Consider the following 14,487-nt stretch of genomic DNA (forward strand, 5'->3'; position numbering starts at 1 on the left):
AATTGAGGCAGTAATTAAAGCAAAAGGAGCCCCTACCAAGTATCGAGTACATATACAGTAAATGAACATACTTTCCAGAAGGCCAACAATTCACTAAAAATGTTTTTTTTATTGGTCTTATGATGTATTCTAATTTTTTGAGATAGTGAATTGGTGGGTTTTTGTTAAATGTGAGCCAAAATCATCACAATTAAAAGAACCAAAGACTTAAACTACTTCAGTCTGTGTGCACTGAATTTATTTAATACACGAGTTTCACAATTTGAATTGAATTACTGAAATAAATGAACTTTTCCACGACATTCTAATTTATTGAGATGCACCTGTATATATATGTGTGTGTGTGAGTTGAGCAAAAAACAGGAAGAGCAATGCAAAGTCAAACTACTGGTTCTGAGACGCTCTTAGACTGAGCCCACTGCTGAGATGTAAGACACGTAAGCTGAATGTGGTACTGCCTGGGTCAGCCAACCTAAATTCTGTTTTACAAGTGGATAATGAGGTTTATTAGACTGCCACCTCCACAAATCCTATCTGAGATATACATGCACTCTCTGCAATGCACAGTCACAGAGACGCACATCCTGTATAAGTACCACTGAATTCATATTCACATATGGTGCAGATCTCCTATAGTTTAGCCACACTAGGCACATTTAACAACATAATCAACAGCTCACTGAAAGTCACTGAGTGTTCAAGCTGAAAACTGTGTAAATATATACTGACATTTTTTCTATTAAAATAATAGTTCATCCAAAAATTAGTTTTCTCATCATTAATTCACCCTCCCTCATGCCATTCAGATGTGTATGACTATCTACAAGTATATCTCAGCTCTGTAGGTCAATGCTAGTTAACAGATTCCAAAACTTTGAAGCTCAAAAAAGCACACAAAGGTAGCATAAAATAAATCCATACTACTCTACTGACTAAACCTAAGTCTTCAGAAGCGATATGATAGGTGTGGGTGAGAAATTATTATTTAAGTCTTTTATTAATATAAATTCTCCTCCCTGCCCAGGAGATGGCAGTGTGCATGAAGAATGTGACTAACCAAAAACAAAAGAAGAATTCTTCAGAGAGAAGAGTGCTTAGCAGGGCTGTTTGAAAGTGGAGATTTATTGTTAAAAAAAAGAATTAAATATTTGATCTGTTTCTCAGCCACACCTATCATATCACTTCAGCAGACATGGATTTAGTCACTGGAGTCTACTTTTATTACTTTTATTACTTTTATGCTGCCTTTATGTACTTTTTTGATCTTCAAAGTTTTGTACCCTGTTGACTTGCATTGTGAAGAACTACAGAGCTGAGATATTATTCCAAAACTATTTGTTTGTGTTCAGCAGAGGAAAGAAAGTCATACACATCTGGGATGGCATGAGGGTGAGATCATGAGAGAATTTTCATTTTGGGTAAGCTATTCCTTTAAATATATTATTTTGCCTGCATACAACTGGTTGCATGGCTATTTAAGGAGTGTGAGAGTGGCTCTGTTCCAAAACCTAGTGAGCTGCCTTGCTGTGTACTGCCTACAAAGGCATCTGCCTTCTAAGTAGGGTTACCAACATTTTGCCACATGAATATGAGACAGGGGTGGAGGGAAGCATCTCCCTGCTGAAATATGGGACAATGGGTGTCCTGTACAGGATGTTGTCATTTCGGCAAAAATACAGGACATTTGGAAACCCCACTTCTAAGGCAGCATTCTACTGTATTTAAAATAAAATCTCACGAGTGAAAGATTCTACATTGGCAACAACTCTGTAGTGCTCCTCACAACAAATGCAACTGGAGACTCAAGCCACAATTGACTTCAATAGAGTGTGTTGTTTGCATAATGCTAAGCTACCAATGTGATACTCTACTAAGCAGAAAAAAACTGTACACACAAATATGGAGTAAAGAAGTCCTTTACTAAAGGATAAATAAAACTATTATATATTAAATAATCCACAATTTAAATAAACTATACATTAAATAGAAAAACATTTTATCAATACATTTTGGTATTGGATTCATTATATTTATAATCAACATTTCTCTGATTTCTGCCATCTTGGATTGCTTGTCACAATACATTTTGGGATTGCTTTTGCGCCGATTCTGGCACCAATTGCTTTAAATGCTGTCTATGCAGGCTGCTCACTGGGTTTAGAACAGAGCCAATGTGTGTATAAAGAAAATGTTTCTTTTACAAACACACTCCTGCCTCCGTACAGAGATAGTGTAGAGGTGAAAGGTCTCACATTGTGTCTAGATCTGACAGTGCATTCTGTACAAAAAAAGTTTAAAACACTAAAACTCATGAACATGAGCTTGTATGAGTCATAAAGAGTGCATGTGCATGTTTTTTTTTTTTTCTGTGTGATTTGTTGTGATTTCAACAAATTATTCTAAAATGTATTTCTTTTAAACCGTTAAATTAAAGCACAAAGATATGAACAAAGTCACTGGAAGCACAGAGAAGGCCAAAGCAATGTCAGCAGGTACATTTGCAATTTGAATCTCACTCTCTCATTCTCTCTCTCTTACACAATAGTTGTATATGAATGTAAACATATATATATATATATATATATATATAAAAATAAGTCCATGTTTGCTGCAGGTGCTGTTATCCTGACACTAGTAGCCAGGACACAACTAATTTGGCCTCTATTTGTGATGAGGAGGCAAGAGATAAATATGCAAAACACACTGCATGAGTTGTAAAAACTTATAGTATAATGGTGGAATAGGACTGTGACCCCCCAGTGGGGTCTACTGCAGCTTCCGGGTGGCAGTCTAAAGGTTCTGTTCTTTGGTTCTGGCCTCTGCATCTTACTCGCCATCATAAACAATTCTTTATTGACATCACATCCCCCAGATAATACAGAAACCCCCTCTTTACAGCAAAAATTAGTCAGTCAGATAAATTAATGACCTCTTTTTAAACGGATCCATGATAAGCTGACACGCTGGCCCTTAGCCGAAAAATCACTTCTCCTCGACAATACTGCCGTACAAAGGCAAAATGCAGTAGCACACACATTTTTAAAGTCTCTTAGACTATTATCTGTCCTGTGACATATAGGTTTTGCTCAACTAAGTGTAAAAATTGCAGTAACTACAAAATCCAAATTTCTTTCTTTATTTCATAGTTTTCTCAGTTCCAGTGTTGGGGTAAACTGTATAAAAATGGTACAGTTAAAAAAATAATTGAAAAACTGGTCATTTGTAAAAGGAGTACTTCACCCAAAAATGAAAATTCTCTCATCATTTACTCACCCTAATGGCATCCCAGGTGTGTATGACTTTCTTTCTTCTGCTGACAAAAACAAACGAAGATTTGTAGAAGAATATCTCAGCTCTGTAGGTCCATACAATGCAAATTGATCTCGGAGGCTCCAAAAGCACATAAACGCAGCATAAGAGTAATCCATAAGACTCCAGTGGTTAAATCCATATCTCCAGAAGCGATATAAGTGTGGGTGAGAAACAACAATATTTAAGTCATTTTTAATTATAAATCTCATATTTCACTTTCACATTCTTATTCTTCAGTTTTTGGCCATTCGCATTCTTCGTGCACATCGCCACCTACTGGACAGGGAGGGAATTTATAGTAAAAAAGGACTCAACTATTGATCTTTGTCTCACCCACGCTTAACATATCACTATTGAAGATAAAGATTTAACCACTGGAGTTTTGTGCCTTCCTTTTTGTGGAGCTTCAAAATTTTAGTCACCATTCACTTGTATTGTATGGACCTACAGAGCTGAGATATTCTTCTTCTTGTGTTTGTCAGCAGAAGAAAGAAAGTCATACACATCTGGGATGCCATAAGGGTGAGTAAATGATGAGGGAATTTTAATTTATGGGTGAACTATTCCTTTAACCTTACCATGTACAGTGAAAATTTAGACAATACATGCATTTCTATGATGAACTATTGTTAAACTTATGGTAAAAACCAATAACCCATCATATTTGATTAGTTTATTGAAATATTTTTTTCTTCCTATTTTTAATATCAGTTACTATATTTTTTTTTAAATCTAATGTTTATCGCATAATTTAAGTGTAACGTGTTATTTACTGATGGTGTTTTGTGTTTATATACCTATTTATTGGCCACTGCTCCTGGAAGGGCCACTCTTGATTTAATTTAATCATGTGGCCTTTTGTTTGACCACTTGTGGTTGTTAACATTACATTTTAAGTGCAAAGCAGATTTTTATAGTTCCAGTAGGTTGGTATATTAACATTGTATCATTTAATGATATTTATGGTAGTAATGTGTAAAATATACAGGCACAAAAATGACATCCATCATGTAATGCCTGAACATGGTTACTAAATTGTTTTGTAGTGAATTTCTAGCAACTACAGTTGCCAGTTTTTTTCCTGTAAATTAAACAAGACTTTTTTCTTTTTCTCTCCTTACAGTATAGTTACAGTGTTTTGCCTTTGTATGGCAGAATATCTCTATCCTACTCCTTTAAAATTTTAAAAACTCTCCTTGGCAGATTAAATCAAAACCACAGAACAATCTGGAGCTGTTTGTGAACTTGTAATGCTCGCTTTTGGACTGTAGGCATTTAAGGCTCCTTTGTATTCACCACCTACATAACTGACACTTCAGACGCTGTTTAGATGCACACTAAAGGGACTCCTGGTCATGTGATTCTATATAGGAGGACTATTTGGGGTGAGGTGGGTCTATATGGGACTCTTTGGGGTGTTTATGTTTGTTCAACAACACTGAAAGACTTAAAAACAAACAGATTTAAAACAACAACAACTGTAATAGCAGATGCAGTGCGCTCTCCTCCACTGTGTTTTCAGAAAATACACTAGTGGTTTGTTTCGATGAAAGTGTAGAGCTTTCAAATCAAAAAGGCCTCATTTTCTCTCTCTGTATGCTGTTTTCTTATGTTCTGTTCTGCAGAAACCCTCCAAAGCCCCAGTGATGCTCTAAATAACAACACTTTGCAGGAAAAACACAAAGTATAGAAAAAATATGGAAGCAGATTATATCCATACAGGAATATCAGGGAGAAAATGCATTGTTCAGCCATAGTTCATGTTCATCTCTCTTCTCCACGTTCTGTGTTTCTGAGCCACTCTCTCTAGCCGGGACTTTGGCCTGATGATAAAAGCTGTAAGCTCTGTGAGTTCTTCCAAAACTAAATGACGAAAAAATAAATAAACTTTATGGGTCCTTCAAATGTCACTCAGTAACAGATTTCATGTAGTTATATATTTAATTTTTTTGTTGAAATATTATTTCTAATCCTGGAAGCAGATTTGAAAATAGTCCTTTGAATCCTTTTTATTCTTTTTGTTATTTTTATGTCTTTTTTTCCCCAAAATACTTCATTAGAAAAAAGTCGTTCTCAGCAGGTGTTGAGAAAAATATAGACTGTGAAAAGCTCAGAATGCAGGTTAAGACTGTCCCATCCTTCAGAGAGATAGGTAAAATACTTAACACACTTCATCATTTCATCCTCAGACTGAAGAGACTCAGCCTTTTTAAACCTTTTTGAATAAGTCCTTAGCTCTTACGCATTCGTTTATGACTAGAAGTTGATTGAATCCATCTCTCTCTCTCCCCGTCTCTAGCCCCTTACCCCACCAGATCCTGTCCCTGTCTCATCTCTTCAGAAGCCCTGTATATGACAGTAAGCCTCCAGACTGGAGAAAAGTATGTAGAGAAACCAGAGACTGAAGAAAAAGAGTGAGGTGAAGATACGGTGACTACGCGGGCCGCCCAACTCTCCACCAATATGAGGCCTGCGTCGATAAAGCAGGACGCTCACCGCCAGGAAGGCAAAGATGGTGAAAAGAGTGACAGAAAATGCGAGGGATCCCGCTTGCACCTCAAACGCACGGCCTTGCATGTGCCAGTAGATGGCGGCCACTGACCACGCCACTCCAATTCCCAAGAAAACATTCACAGCGTTGCTACCGGTCACGTTACCGATAGATGCATCAGCGTATGAGTCCTGCACCGCTGCAACTTTACTGGCAAAGGTATCTAATGAGAGTGAGAGTGATACAGAGAGATGTCACTTTATGTGCATACTATAATAATATAATTTATGACAGTGGTTCACAAACAGTTTTGCTAAAGGACCCATATTTATCATTGGGTATCAAGTGGCAAGCCAACACAGTACTAAAATAGTTTATTGTACAAAATTAAACAAAAATGTCCTTAAAATCAAATATTTAAATTTATTAATATTACTATGAACTGAATAATTCACTGTCCAAATAACATTTTAGACAGCATACACAACTGTTTGGCAAAGGTTGATATCTGCCTAATTTGGTTAGCTTCTACCAGGTGACGGATGTATTTGCACCAAAATATCATAGACCAGTGGTTCCCAGCCCTGTTCCAGGAGGCCTTGCAAACACTGCACATTTTGTATCTCCATTTTCTTTTCTTTTTTTTGGGGGGGGGGGATTTTTCTCCCCTTTTCTCCACAATTTGGAGTGCCCAATTCCCAATGCGCTCTAAGTCCTTGTGGTGGCATAGTGACTTGCCTCAACCCAGGTAACGGAGGACGAATCTCAGTTGCTTCTGCGTCTGAGACCTTCAGTCCACACATCTTATCACGTGGCTTGTTGAGCGCATTACTGCGGAGACCTAGCGCGTGTGGAGGCTTCACCCTATCCTCCGCGGCATCCATGCACAACTCACCACGCGCCACACCAAGAGTGAGAACCACATTATAGCGACCACGAGGAGGTTAACCCAACGTGACTCAACCCACCCTAGCAATCGGGCCAACTGACTGCTTAGGAAGCCTGACTGGAGTCACTCAGCACGCCCTACATTCAAACGGTGTGGTAGTCAGCGTCTTTACTTGCTGAGCTACCCAGGCCATTCCTGTATCTCCCTTTTCTGACACACCCAATTCAGGTCTTGGAGTCTCCACTAATGAGCTGATGAGTTGAATCAGGTGTGTTTGATTAGGGAGATATCCAAAATGTGTAGTGTTGGGGGGCCTCCAGGAACAGGGTTGGGAACCACTGCCATAGACTTTTGCCTGAATGTATGACCTTTGACATCAACAACATATGATATGGGAAGCGTTTTCTCCTCCCTTTTAAAAGATGATAAACCAATTTTTCCTTTATTTATTTTTTTGCTTAGTTGTGTTTTATTATTTACATTTAGCAGGAAAACAAAAGCATACACTCACCAGGGACAGACGTTCCCAGAGCTACAAACACCACAGCAGTGACAGAGTCCTTCAGGCCAATGGTGCAGCCAAAGTGACTGGCCAGGTCACCAATCACAGCCGTCAATAGACCGATGATCACTATAGAAACAACAAAACATGCCCAACCGTTCCAGTAGTCCGTGGGCGGTACACAGGCGAACAGAACTTTCCAGAACACAGTCAAGAAGTGCATGACATAATCAAAACAAGATGGCAGACGTTCTTCTCCCCCCTCATCTTCATCCTCATCTCCTGAGGTGAAGGAGAAATAAAGGAAAGGAAGGAAAAAGAAAGAAAGAAAGGTAAGAAGGAAGGAAAGGAAGGAAGCAAGGAAAGAAAGAAATGAAGAAAAAAGGAGGTAAGAAAGGAAAGGGAGCAAGTAAGGAAGGAATGCAAAGAAGGAAGGAAGGAAAGGAACGGAATGGAAAGAAGGATGAAAGAAAAGTAAGAAGGAAGCAAGGAAAAAATTAAGAAAAGAGAAAAACAGGTAAAAAAGGAAAGAGAACAAGTAAGGAAGGAAAGAAGAAAGAAAGAAAGAAAGAAAGAAGGAAGGAAGGGAAGGGAAGGGAAGGGAAGGGAAGGGAAGGAAAGGAAAGGAAAGAAAGCAAGAAAAAAGAAAGAAAGAAAGAAAGATGGGGTAGGAAAAAGAAAAATAATATTAATGTTAGTATTGTTGTCACCCACAATACACAACTCCCCTACCTGACCAAAGCCATTTGTGATCTTGACCCCGTGGAGATTTTGGGATCTTGTTGCCTGGGTAACACAAGCTGTTTGGTAGTCATGATAAGTGAAGGATATGCACTGTGAGAGCAGCATTTATATTTCAGTCCAGGCTCATAAAAGAGTAATATGCAGGCCCAGACAGAATCTACATAGTTTTAATAAAACAATATATTATTAAAATCTTACTTGTTTCAAAATGCCCAAGCGCACAGAGTGTTGTATGTACAGGGTTGTGTTTGGGTTGTACAGTGCTGTGTTGTATAGTTCAGTGTTGGTAATCACCTGCACTGACAGTTATGGCCTCCATGAATTGTTCTTTCCAGGAATTTGTGCCCACAACCAGAGCCAAGTTAGTCTTCTTAATCAGCTTATCTACTGTACTCTACAACAAAGAATTTACACAGGACAAAAGTGTTATTATTAGAATAATTATAAAGAAACTTATAAGGATAAAAGTCCTTTCAAAAGGCAACAGACTGCTGTGAGATCAGATGGTCTCCTGTGTGCGTTTACCTTAAACTCATACGACTCCTCTATGATGATCTCTATTTTTGCATGCTCGCCTAATACAGGCTTCCCCATCTCTGCTATTCTTCTTGCTTCCTCTTCCTCTGATGACAACTTCCTGTCTGGAATATCTGCACGACAGAGAGATACAAATAAACAGTGAGAAACCTGTGTTTGACTGATTGTTTTGTATTAGTGTATCAATTCAAACACACACACAAATGTAAAGAATTTCAATTCATTTCAGCCAGAGTGTGTGCAAAATCACCCACATGCACTCTGTAATCAGTATCTACACTGTACACTCATTTTGTAATGCAAAATGAAAGGAATTGTCCTTTTAAAGAGTGATTTATAATTGTAATAATTCTTTGGAATATCTATAGACTGTTCATAACATTTCTGAATATTCATGTCAATATTTTGGGTCAATGGGCCTCAATTATGCAACATACACAATATTATTTGACTGAATAGCTAAGTGTGAGTTGTTGAGAGATTCAAAATGATAACAGAACAACACACACTCACACACACACATACACACGCACACAAATCCTGACGGTTGAGATGAATTTCAAAAAAACCTTGTGACTCAAAGCATGAACTCTTGTGCATGTGTTATAACACACACAATCCTGGAGACACAGTTATGTGTGTTCATCCAGAGACACACACACACACTCACTCAGACTTACCATCAGCTAACAACAGAGCTGTGTGTGGAGAAGAGAGAGAGAGAGAGAGGGGTGGAGTGACATGAAGAAAGCATTAGACAGATAAAGGAGAAGTTTATGAGGCAGTGAGATGTTGAACAGGATTTTTTTTACTCAGATTAACATTAATAAAAATATTCTCAGCCTCTGGCGTTTCATCACCCTGACTAGAGTCCCTGAGCCAGACAGGTGCGACAGGTGTGACCATGCAGATGTGATCAAATGTGATAGTGTGGGCCGATCCAGAGCGCCAGAGCAGGTGGTTGTCCTTGGCAACAGGAGTGTCGTGGTAGCATTTGAGATGTAGCGATGTAACAAAAAGGTGCTAATACCCTAAAAACAAGGCAGATTATTTGAACTACGTATGTGACTGTTGTCCTGAGAAGTTTGATTGCTGTAGAAACAATCTCTTATAAATGTACTGCAAGGACCTTTTTTAAATCAGTATATTTTGTCTTGCTTTGTTTTCCAGTAAAAACAAGCAATTGCCAGTGGGGTAAGAGAAATAAACTAGTTCAAAGAAAAATGATCTGGAGACAAGTCGCTTTATCTTATGCAATTTTGCTTCTCAAGTAAATGTATCTTCTTTTAAGGATGTTTAAATATTTTGAATGGAAAAGAAGACAAGAAAATCATTATTTGTTTATTTATTTATTTGCAGTGTGAACAGCAACTTAGTGTATATCAAGATGTCATTGTATTTTTTTTTAACTCTGTGTGTGTTTCTGTGTGTGTGTGCGCGCATAATGACTTTAATAGTTCTGTAATCAGTGCTGTAATTTTCTGATGCTGAGGATGAATGAGACGGCGAACAAACCGGCTTTGATTAAATGTGTGAGTGTGTGTGTGAGCTGGAAAAATATATTGACCTGTAATGAGAAGCTGGATTTGTAAATAAGCACATAATTCATTCTTGAATGTGTGCGTGTCTGTAAGGGTGGGGGTCTTGATGCACATTATTAACCTGTAATTTGTGTAGCGCCACCAGCTTCAATCATGATAACACATATTCAAGATGTGTCAAACACACAAAGCAATTTATTGAATCTGAACAACATCTATTCGCTTCATGCTGTCATATTTTCTCTCCAAATTCAACAGTTCATTGTTAATCTATTGCACATCAGCGTTAGCAACAGCTCTGATGGCGCCCTGGCAACAGTTACTGTTGCCGTTCTAAAATATACTTTTTGGTGGTTATCAACATAATGCCACAAATGCCTCGCTTTAGCTTAACCTATATTGCAACCGGAATATTCCTTTAAAATGTATCGACAGACTAATAACATTTCAATGTAACAAAAATTCATGTTTACTCTATGACTGAACATGGCTGACATCATTTATGCATGCACTTCAACAAATTAACATGTCTTTTTTTCTGGTAAATTCCTGACTCCTGAGGACAGAAAGTGGCTCCTATTACACAGCCTTCTGGGAAATAGTTTGAAGTTCATGGAATCTCCACTGCTATTGTGGGGCTGTTCTCAGCATGACAATGCTCTGCTTTGGAAACTCTCCAAACATATTACAAGAAGTAAGTAGTAACTGTGTCATCAGTATTCAGAGGGGACAGCTTCTGAATTAGCCCAGAGTGAATAGTTTTCCTAAATGTGCGGATTTAAGGGACTGGACTTTATTCGCTCCAACAATGGATACAGAGAGACAATGAGGCACGTAATTTTTGCTCCCTCCCCTGAAAATTACATTAACTAGAACAGTGGTTCCCAACCTGGGCTCCACGCTGCCACCTCATATGCTTTGAGGCAGTAAAAGATCTATAAAATGAGCGATACCAGTAAGATAGCATGTCAGAATCTTTGTCTAACCCGACGTGTCATATTCAAACATAACATAAAAATTACAAAACTGCCCAAAGACACTGGCACCCTGGCAACTGTAGCAAAACTTTATGAAATGCTGCACTACCAACCAGAGCCTCTTTGCACAACTGCATGAGCATGAAGTGCACCAAAAATATCCTGCTTTAAAAAGAGGTGTGCTAGCTGTAGCTTGGCCAAGTGCTTGTGAGTTTCTTTTTCTTGGATCTTAAAAATTCATGGAATTTTTGCAACATCCAAACCATACACTGCAAGACTGCAAAAACCTCTTAAAACTGCATACAGTGTTGACATGTTCAAGCTTTATAATGAGACCATCAAGCAGCTGCAGTGCTCTGCATCGTGGTGGACAATGTTTAAAAAAGTTTAAAAAATATAATCATATTATTTTTATCAGTCATTATACTTTTGCGTCATTTTTCCATTTCTCACGGCCTTGGATGACAGGGCTCTCTCTCACGCACAAGAGCACACACACAGCACGCAGGGAGAGAGACACAGAGAGAAGACACCATTGGCGCCAATGGTCTCTACGATCAGCTTAAGTTTGCAATGCTTTTGGGAAATGCAGCCCTGAGCAATTATTAAATAACACATTTGTGAACCGCTATATCAAGTGATACACCGAAATGAAAATTCTTGGCCGAAACCAAAATCGAAAGCTGTGGACACACTGGGCCGAAAACCTTAAATTAGACTTTTGTCTTGTGTTCGGAATAATTCAATTCTAAATGTTTTTATTAAGGATGCACCAAAACCACTTTTTCTATAACTACACATTTCATTATAAAATAGAGTAGACAGAAAAGAATTACATAAAACATGTGTGGCCTATTAAGAAAACCTTTATTGTTAACTACTTTACTGGATAATGCAGCAGCAAAATTAACAGTACTCCTAGTGATAATCTTCTAATCTATTAGGCTATCTTTATTTGTGATAGGATATCACATTACTCGATTTAAATGTTATAGTAATTTGTAATAATATACTGTATTATTATTTTTATTATTGTTAATTATTATAAATATTGTATTTTATACAATAATACAATTTCAGTTGTTATTTCTTAACTTTAAAACTCTCGCTTTTATTTTGGCATCCTCTGCGATTAAAAAAACGATTGTATGGCTTATTGTAAAGAGAATACTGGAGATTGACAATAACGGCTATGACATAAAACACAATAACAGAGCACTGGAAAACACTCTTTATGAAAGCACTAATGACCAAGAGAGCGATCACTTCCCTTCTGGTGATGTGGACTTTAATGTTCAACATAAACAATGCTTTTTTTGTTTCTGTTTCCAGATTTTAAAGTAATGGTCCCTGTTTAAAATTTTAGTGTTTTTTAAAATGTCATTTTTATATTTCAGAGTTTTGTTTCCTTGAGAAATAGACTTAAAATGCCCAAACGTAAAATATTTTTTGTGATAATTCTTATTGCGATTTACTGGTTGTTAAATAACATTTTTGTTATGAATGTGTATTATATTTAACTTACAGTTGCAATCAAAATTATTCAACCCCCCTGACCAGCAATACATTCTGGTGATGTGAATTAAAACACATCAACTAAAACCTCAGTAAACAGTCAAAGTAAGTTTTTAATACACATTTGAGTGATTTTGAGAACAAAGAGTTCAGTTTACCCAAATTAAAAAATAAAAAATAACTAATTCTCTCCACAAATGTCATGTCAAAAATATTCAACCCCCAAATTCAATCATTTGTGGAGCATCCTTTATCCTTAACAACAGCAAATAAATGTTTCAGGTAGGTGTTTTCATGCTTCAGACACCTCTCTATTAGAATTTTTACACATTTCTCATGAGCAAAAGCTTCCAGCTCATTGACATTCTTTGGTTTCTGTGCTGCCACTGCTTCCTTGAAATCCCAACAAAGGTTTGCAATGGGATTTTAATGATGGACTGAAAGGACCATTCAAGGACATTCCACGACCTTTCCCTGAACCAGATTTTGGACAACTTGGATGTATCCTTAGTGTTATTGTCTTGCAGGAAAGTCCAGTGATCACCGAGCTTCAATTTACACACTGAAGGCATCATATTTTTCATGCCAAAATGGCCTGATACCTGAAAGAATCCATGGTGTCAGTCACATAGTCAGGATAGCCGTTTCCTGCAGCCGCAAAACACCCCATAACAGGACTGACCCACCTCCATGCTTAACTGTGGGGATGGTGTCATTCTTGTCATCACCTTGTCATCTTACTCCAGACGTACTGCTGACCCATGGGTCTAAAACTCATTTTCAGTTTAGTGTCATACATCTATAAAACCTTCTTCCAGGACTCTACAGGTCTTTCCTAATTACTTCTTGAATATTCAAGTCAACATTTCCCTTGGTGAAGTTTTGCTTTCTTCCACACCCCAAGAAGGTTGCTGTTGTACCATATTAAAAAAATTATGAATGGTGCTGCCAACTTTGTCTATTGGAAATTGAAGTGCCTTGGAAATGCACTTTTAGCCATGACCTTTCTTGTGTAATGAAATAATCTCCTCTATTAACTTTTGAGACAGCTTATTGTAATTGAATTTTTTGCATAGAAATACATTTTTGCTTACAACGCTAACTTAAATTGTAAAACTTATATAAGTGCCATTGCAGATTGATGACTTAATTTTATTTTAAAACAATTACTTGTGTAGCCTTACATATTTAAGAAACAGCTACATGCAATGGGGGTTGAATTATTATGACACGGCTGTATTTAAAAAATAATCCTGCTATTTAGAAATATTAGTTTATATTTTCACACTATGACTTTGAATGTGTCACTCAACTGATATAGATGTAAAGTTTAAAAATTCTGGGTCATCAGAAAAGCTTACCTTTGTAAATCCTTACTGTCTTGATTGCAACTGTATCTCTAATGTGTGTTATATAAATACTTCAATGAATATTAGAATTAATTCTTAACTTTTGTCTGCATAAAAAAAAACAAAAACAACAACCAATAATTAATAAACTGCTTGTTTACAAGTGCACAAGTGCTAACATGTTGTTCTATGGCTTGGGTACATTAATAACTAGGTTTGTAGCAGTGTCCAAGCAAATGGGAGTGCTCAGACAGAGAGGACCAGCTGTTCTTTATTTTTCATTCTTTCTGAAGGGTACAATACTGGGACAAGGACACATGCATACATGCAAACACACACACACACACACACACACACACACACACACACACACACACACACACACACTGTACCGCAGCGCTGCAGAGTGGGTGTTGGTAGTATTGACCACGCTTGCCTGATTTATGGGGAGATATTGAGAGACAGACTCAACTACTTGCTAGTGTTTGTGTGTGTGTCTGTATTCATTTCTCACACTTTAAGATTCCATGTTGATGTTTTAATGTAGGTCAATGTTAAATTCTAAAGGAGCCAGAAAAAAGCAACAGCTAATCCTTCACATAATTTTTCAAATAGTCATTTAGGAAAGTG

The 14,487-nt window shown here is 37.4% G+C and overlaps 1 protein-coding gene across 9 annotated transcripts in view; it reads right to left on the minus strand.

Annotated features, from left to right (window-relative positions):
• Positions 1–1,318: 1,318 nt before the first annotated feature.
• LOC127413886 (sodium/calcium exchanger 3-like) overlaps positions 1,319–14,487 on the minus strand; it is a 70,503-nt gene continuing 57,334 nt past the window's right edge. The window contains exons 3-8 of one of the 9 annotated variants that reach the window (XM_051651444.1): positions 10,386–10,404; positions 9,156–9,173; positions 8,464–8,579; positions 8,233–8,332; positions 7,204–7,476; positions 1,319–6,026 (exon numbers count right to left, since the gene is read on the minus strand). In XM_051651444.1, the coding sequence (XP_051507404.1) occupies positions 5,650–6,026; positions 7,204–7,476; positions 8,233–8,332; positions 8,464–8,579; positions 9,156–9,173; positions 10,386–10,404 (903 nt within the window). In that variant the 3' untranslated portion in view covers positions 1,319–5,649. Of the gene's footprint in view, positions 6,027–7,203; positions 7,477–8,232; positions 8,333–8,463; positions 8,589–8,625; positions 8,642–9,155; positions 9,174–9,318; positions 9,341–10,360; positions 10,405–12,871; positions 12,895–14,487 lie in introns of all 9 variants that reach the window. The other 8 variants (XM_051651441.1, XM_051651438.1, XM_051651442.1 and 5 more) reach the window with 8 other exon arrangements.

The sequence above is a fragment of the Myxocyprinus asiaticus genome, chromosome 23, assembly GCF_019703515.2.
Source record: "Myxocyprinus asiaticus isolate MX2 ecotype Aquarium Trade chromosome 23, UBuf_Myxa_2, whole genome shotgun sequence".
Lineage (NCBI taxonomy): Eukaryota > Metazoa > Chordata > Actinopteri > Cypriniformes > Catostomidae > Myxocyprinus > Myxocyprinus asiaticus.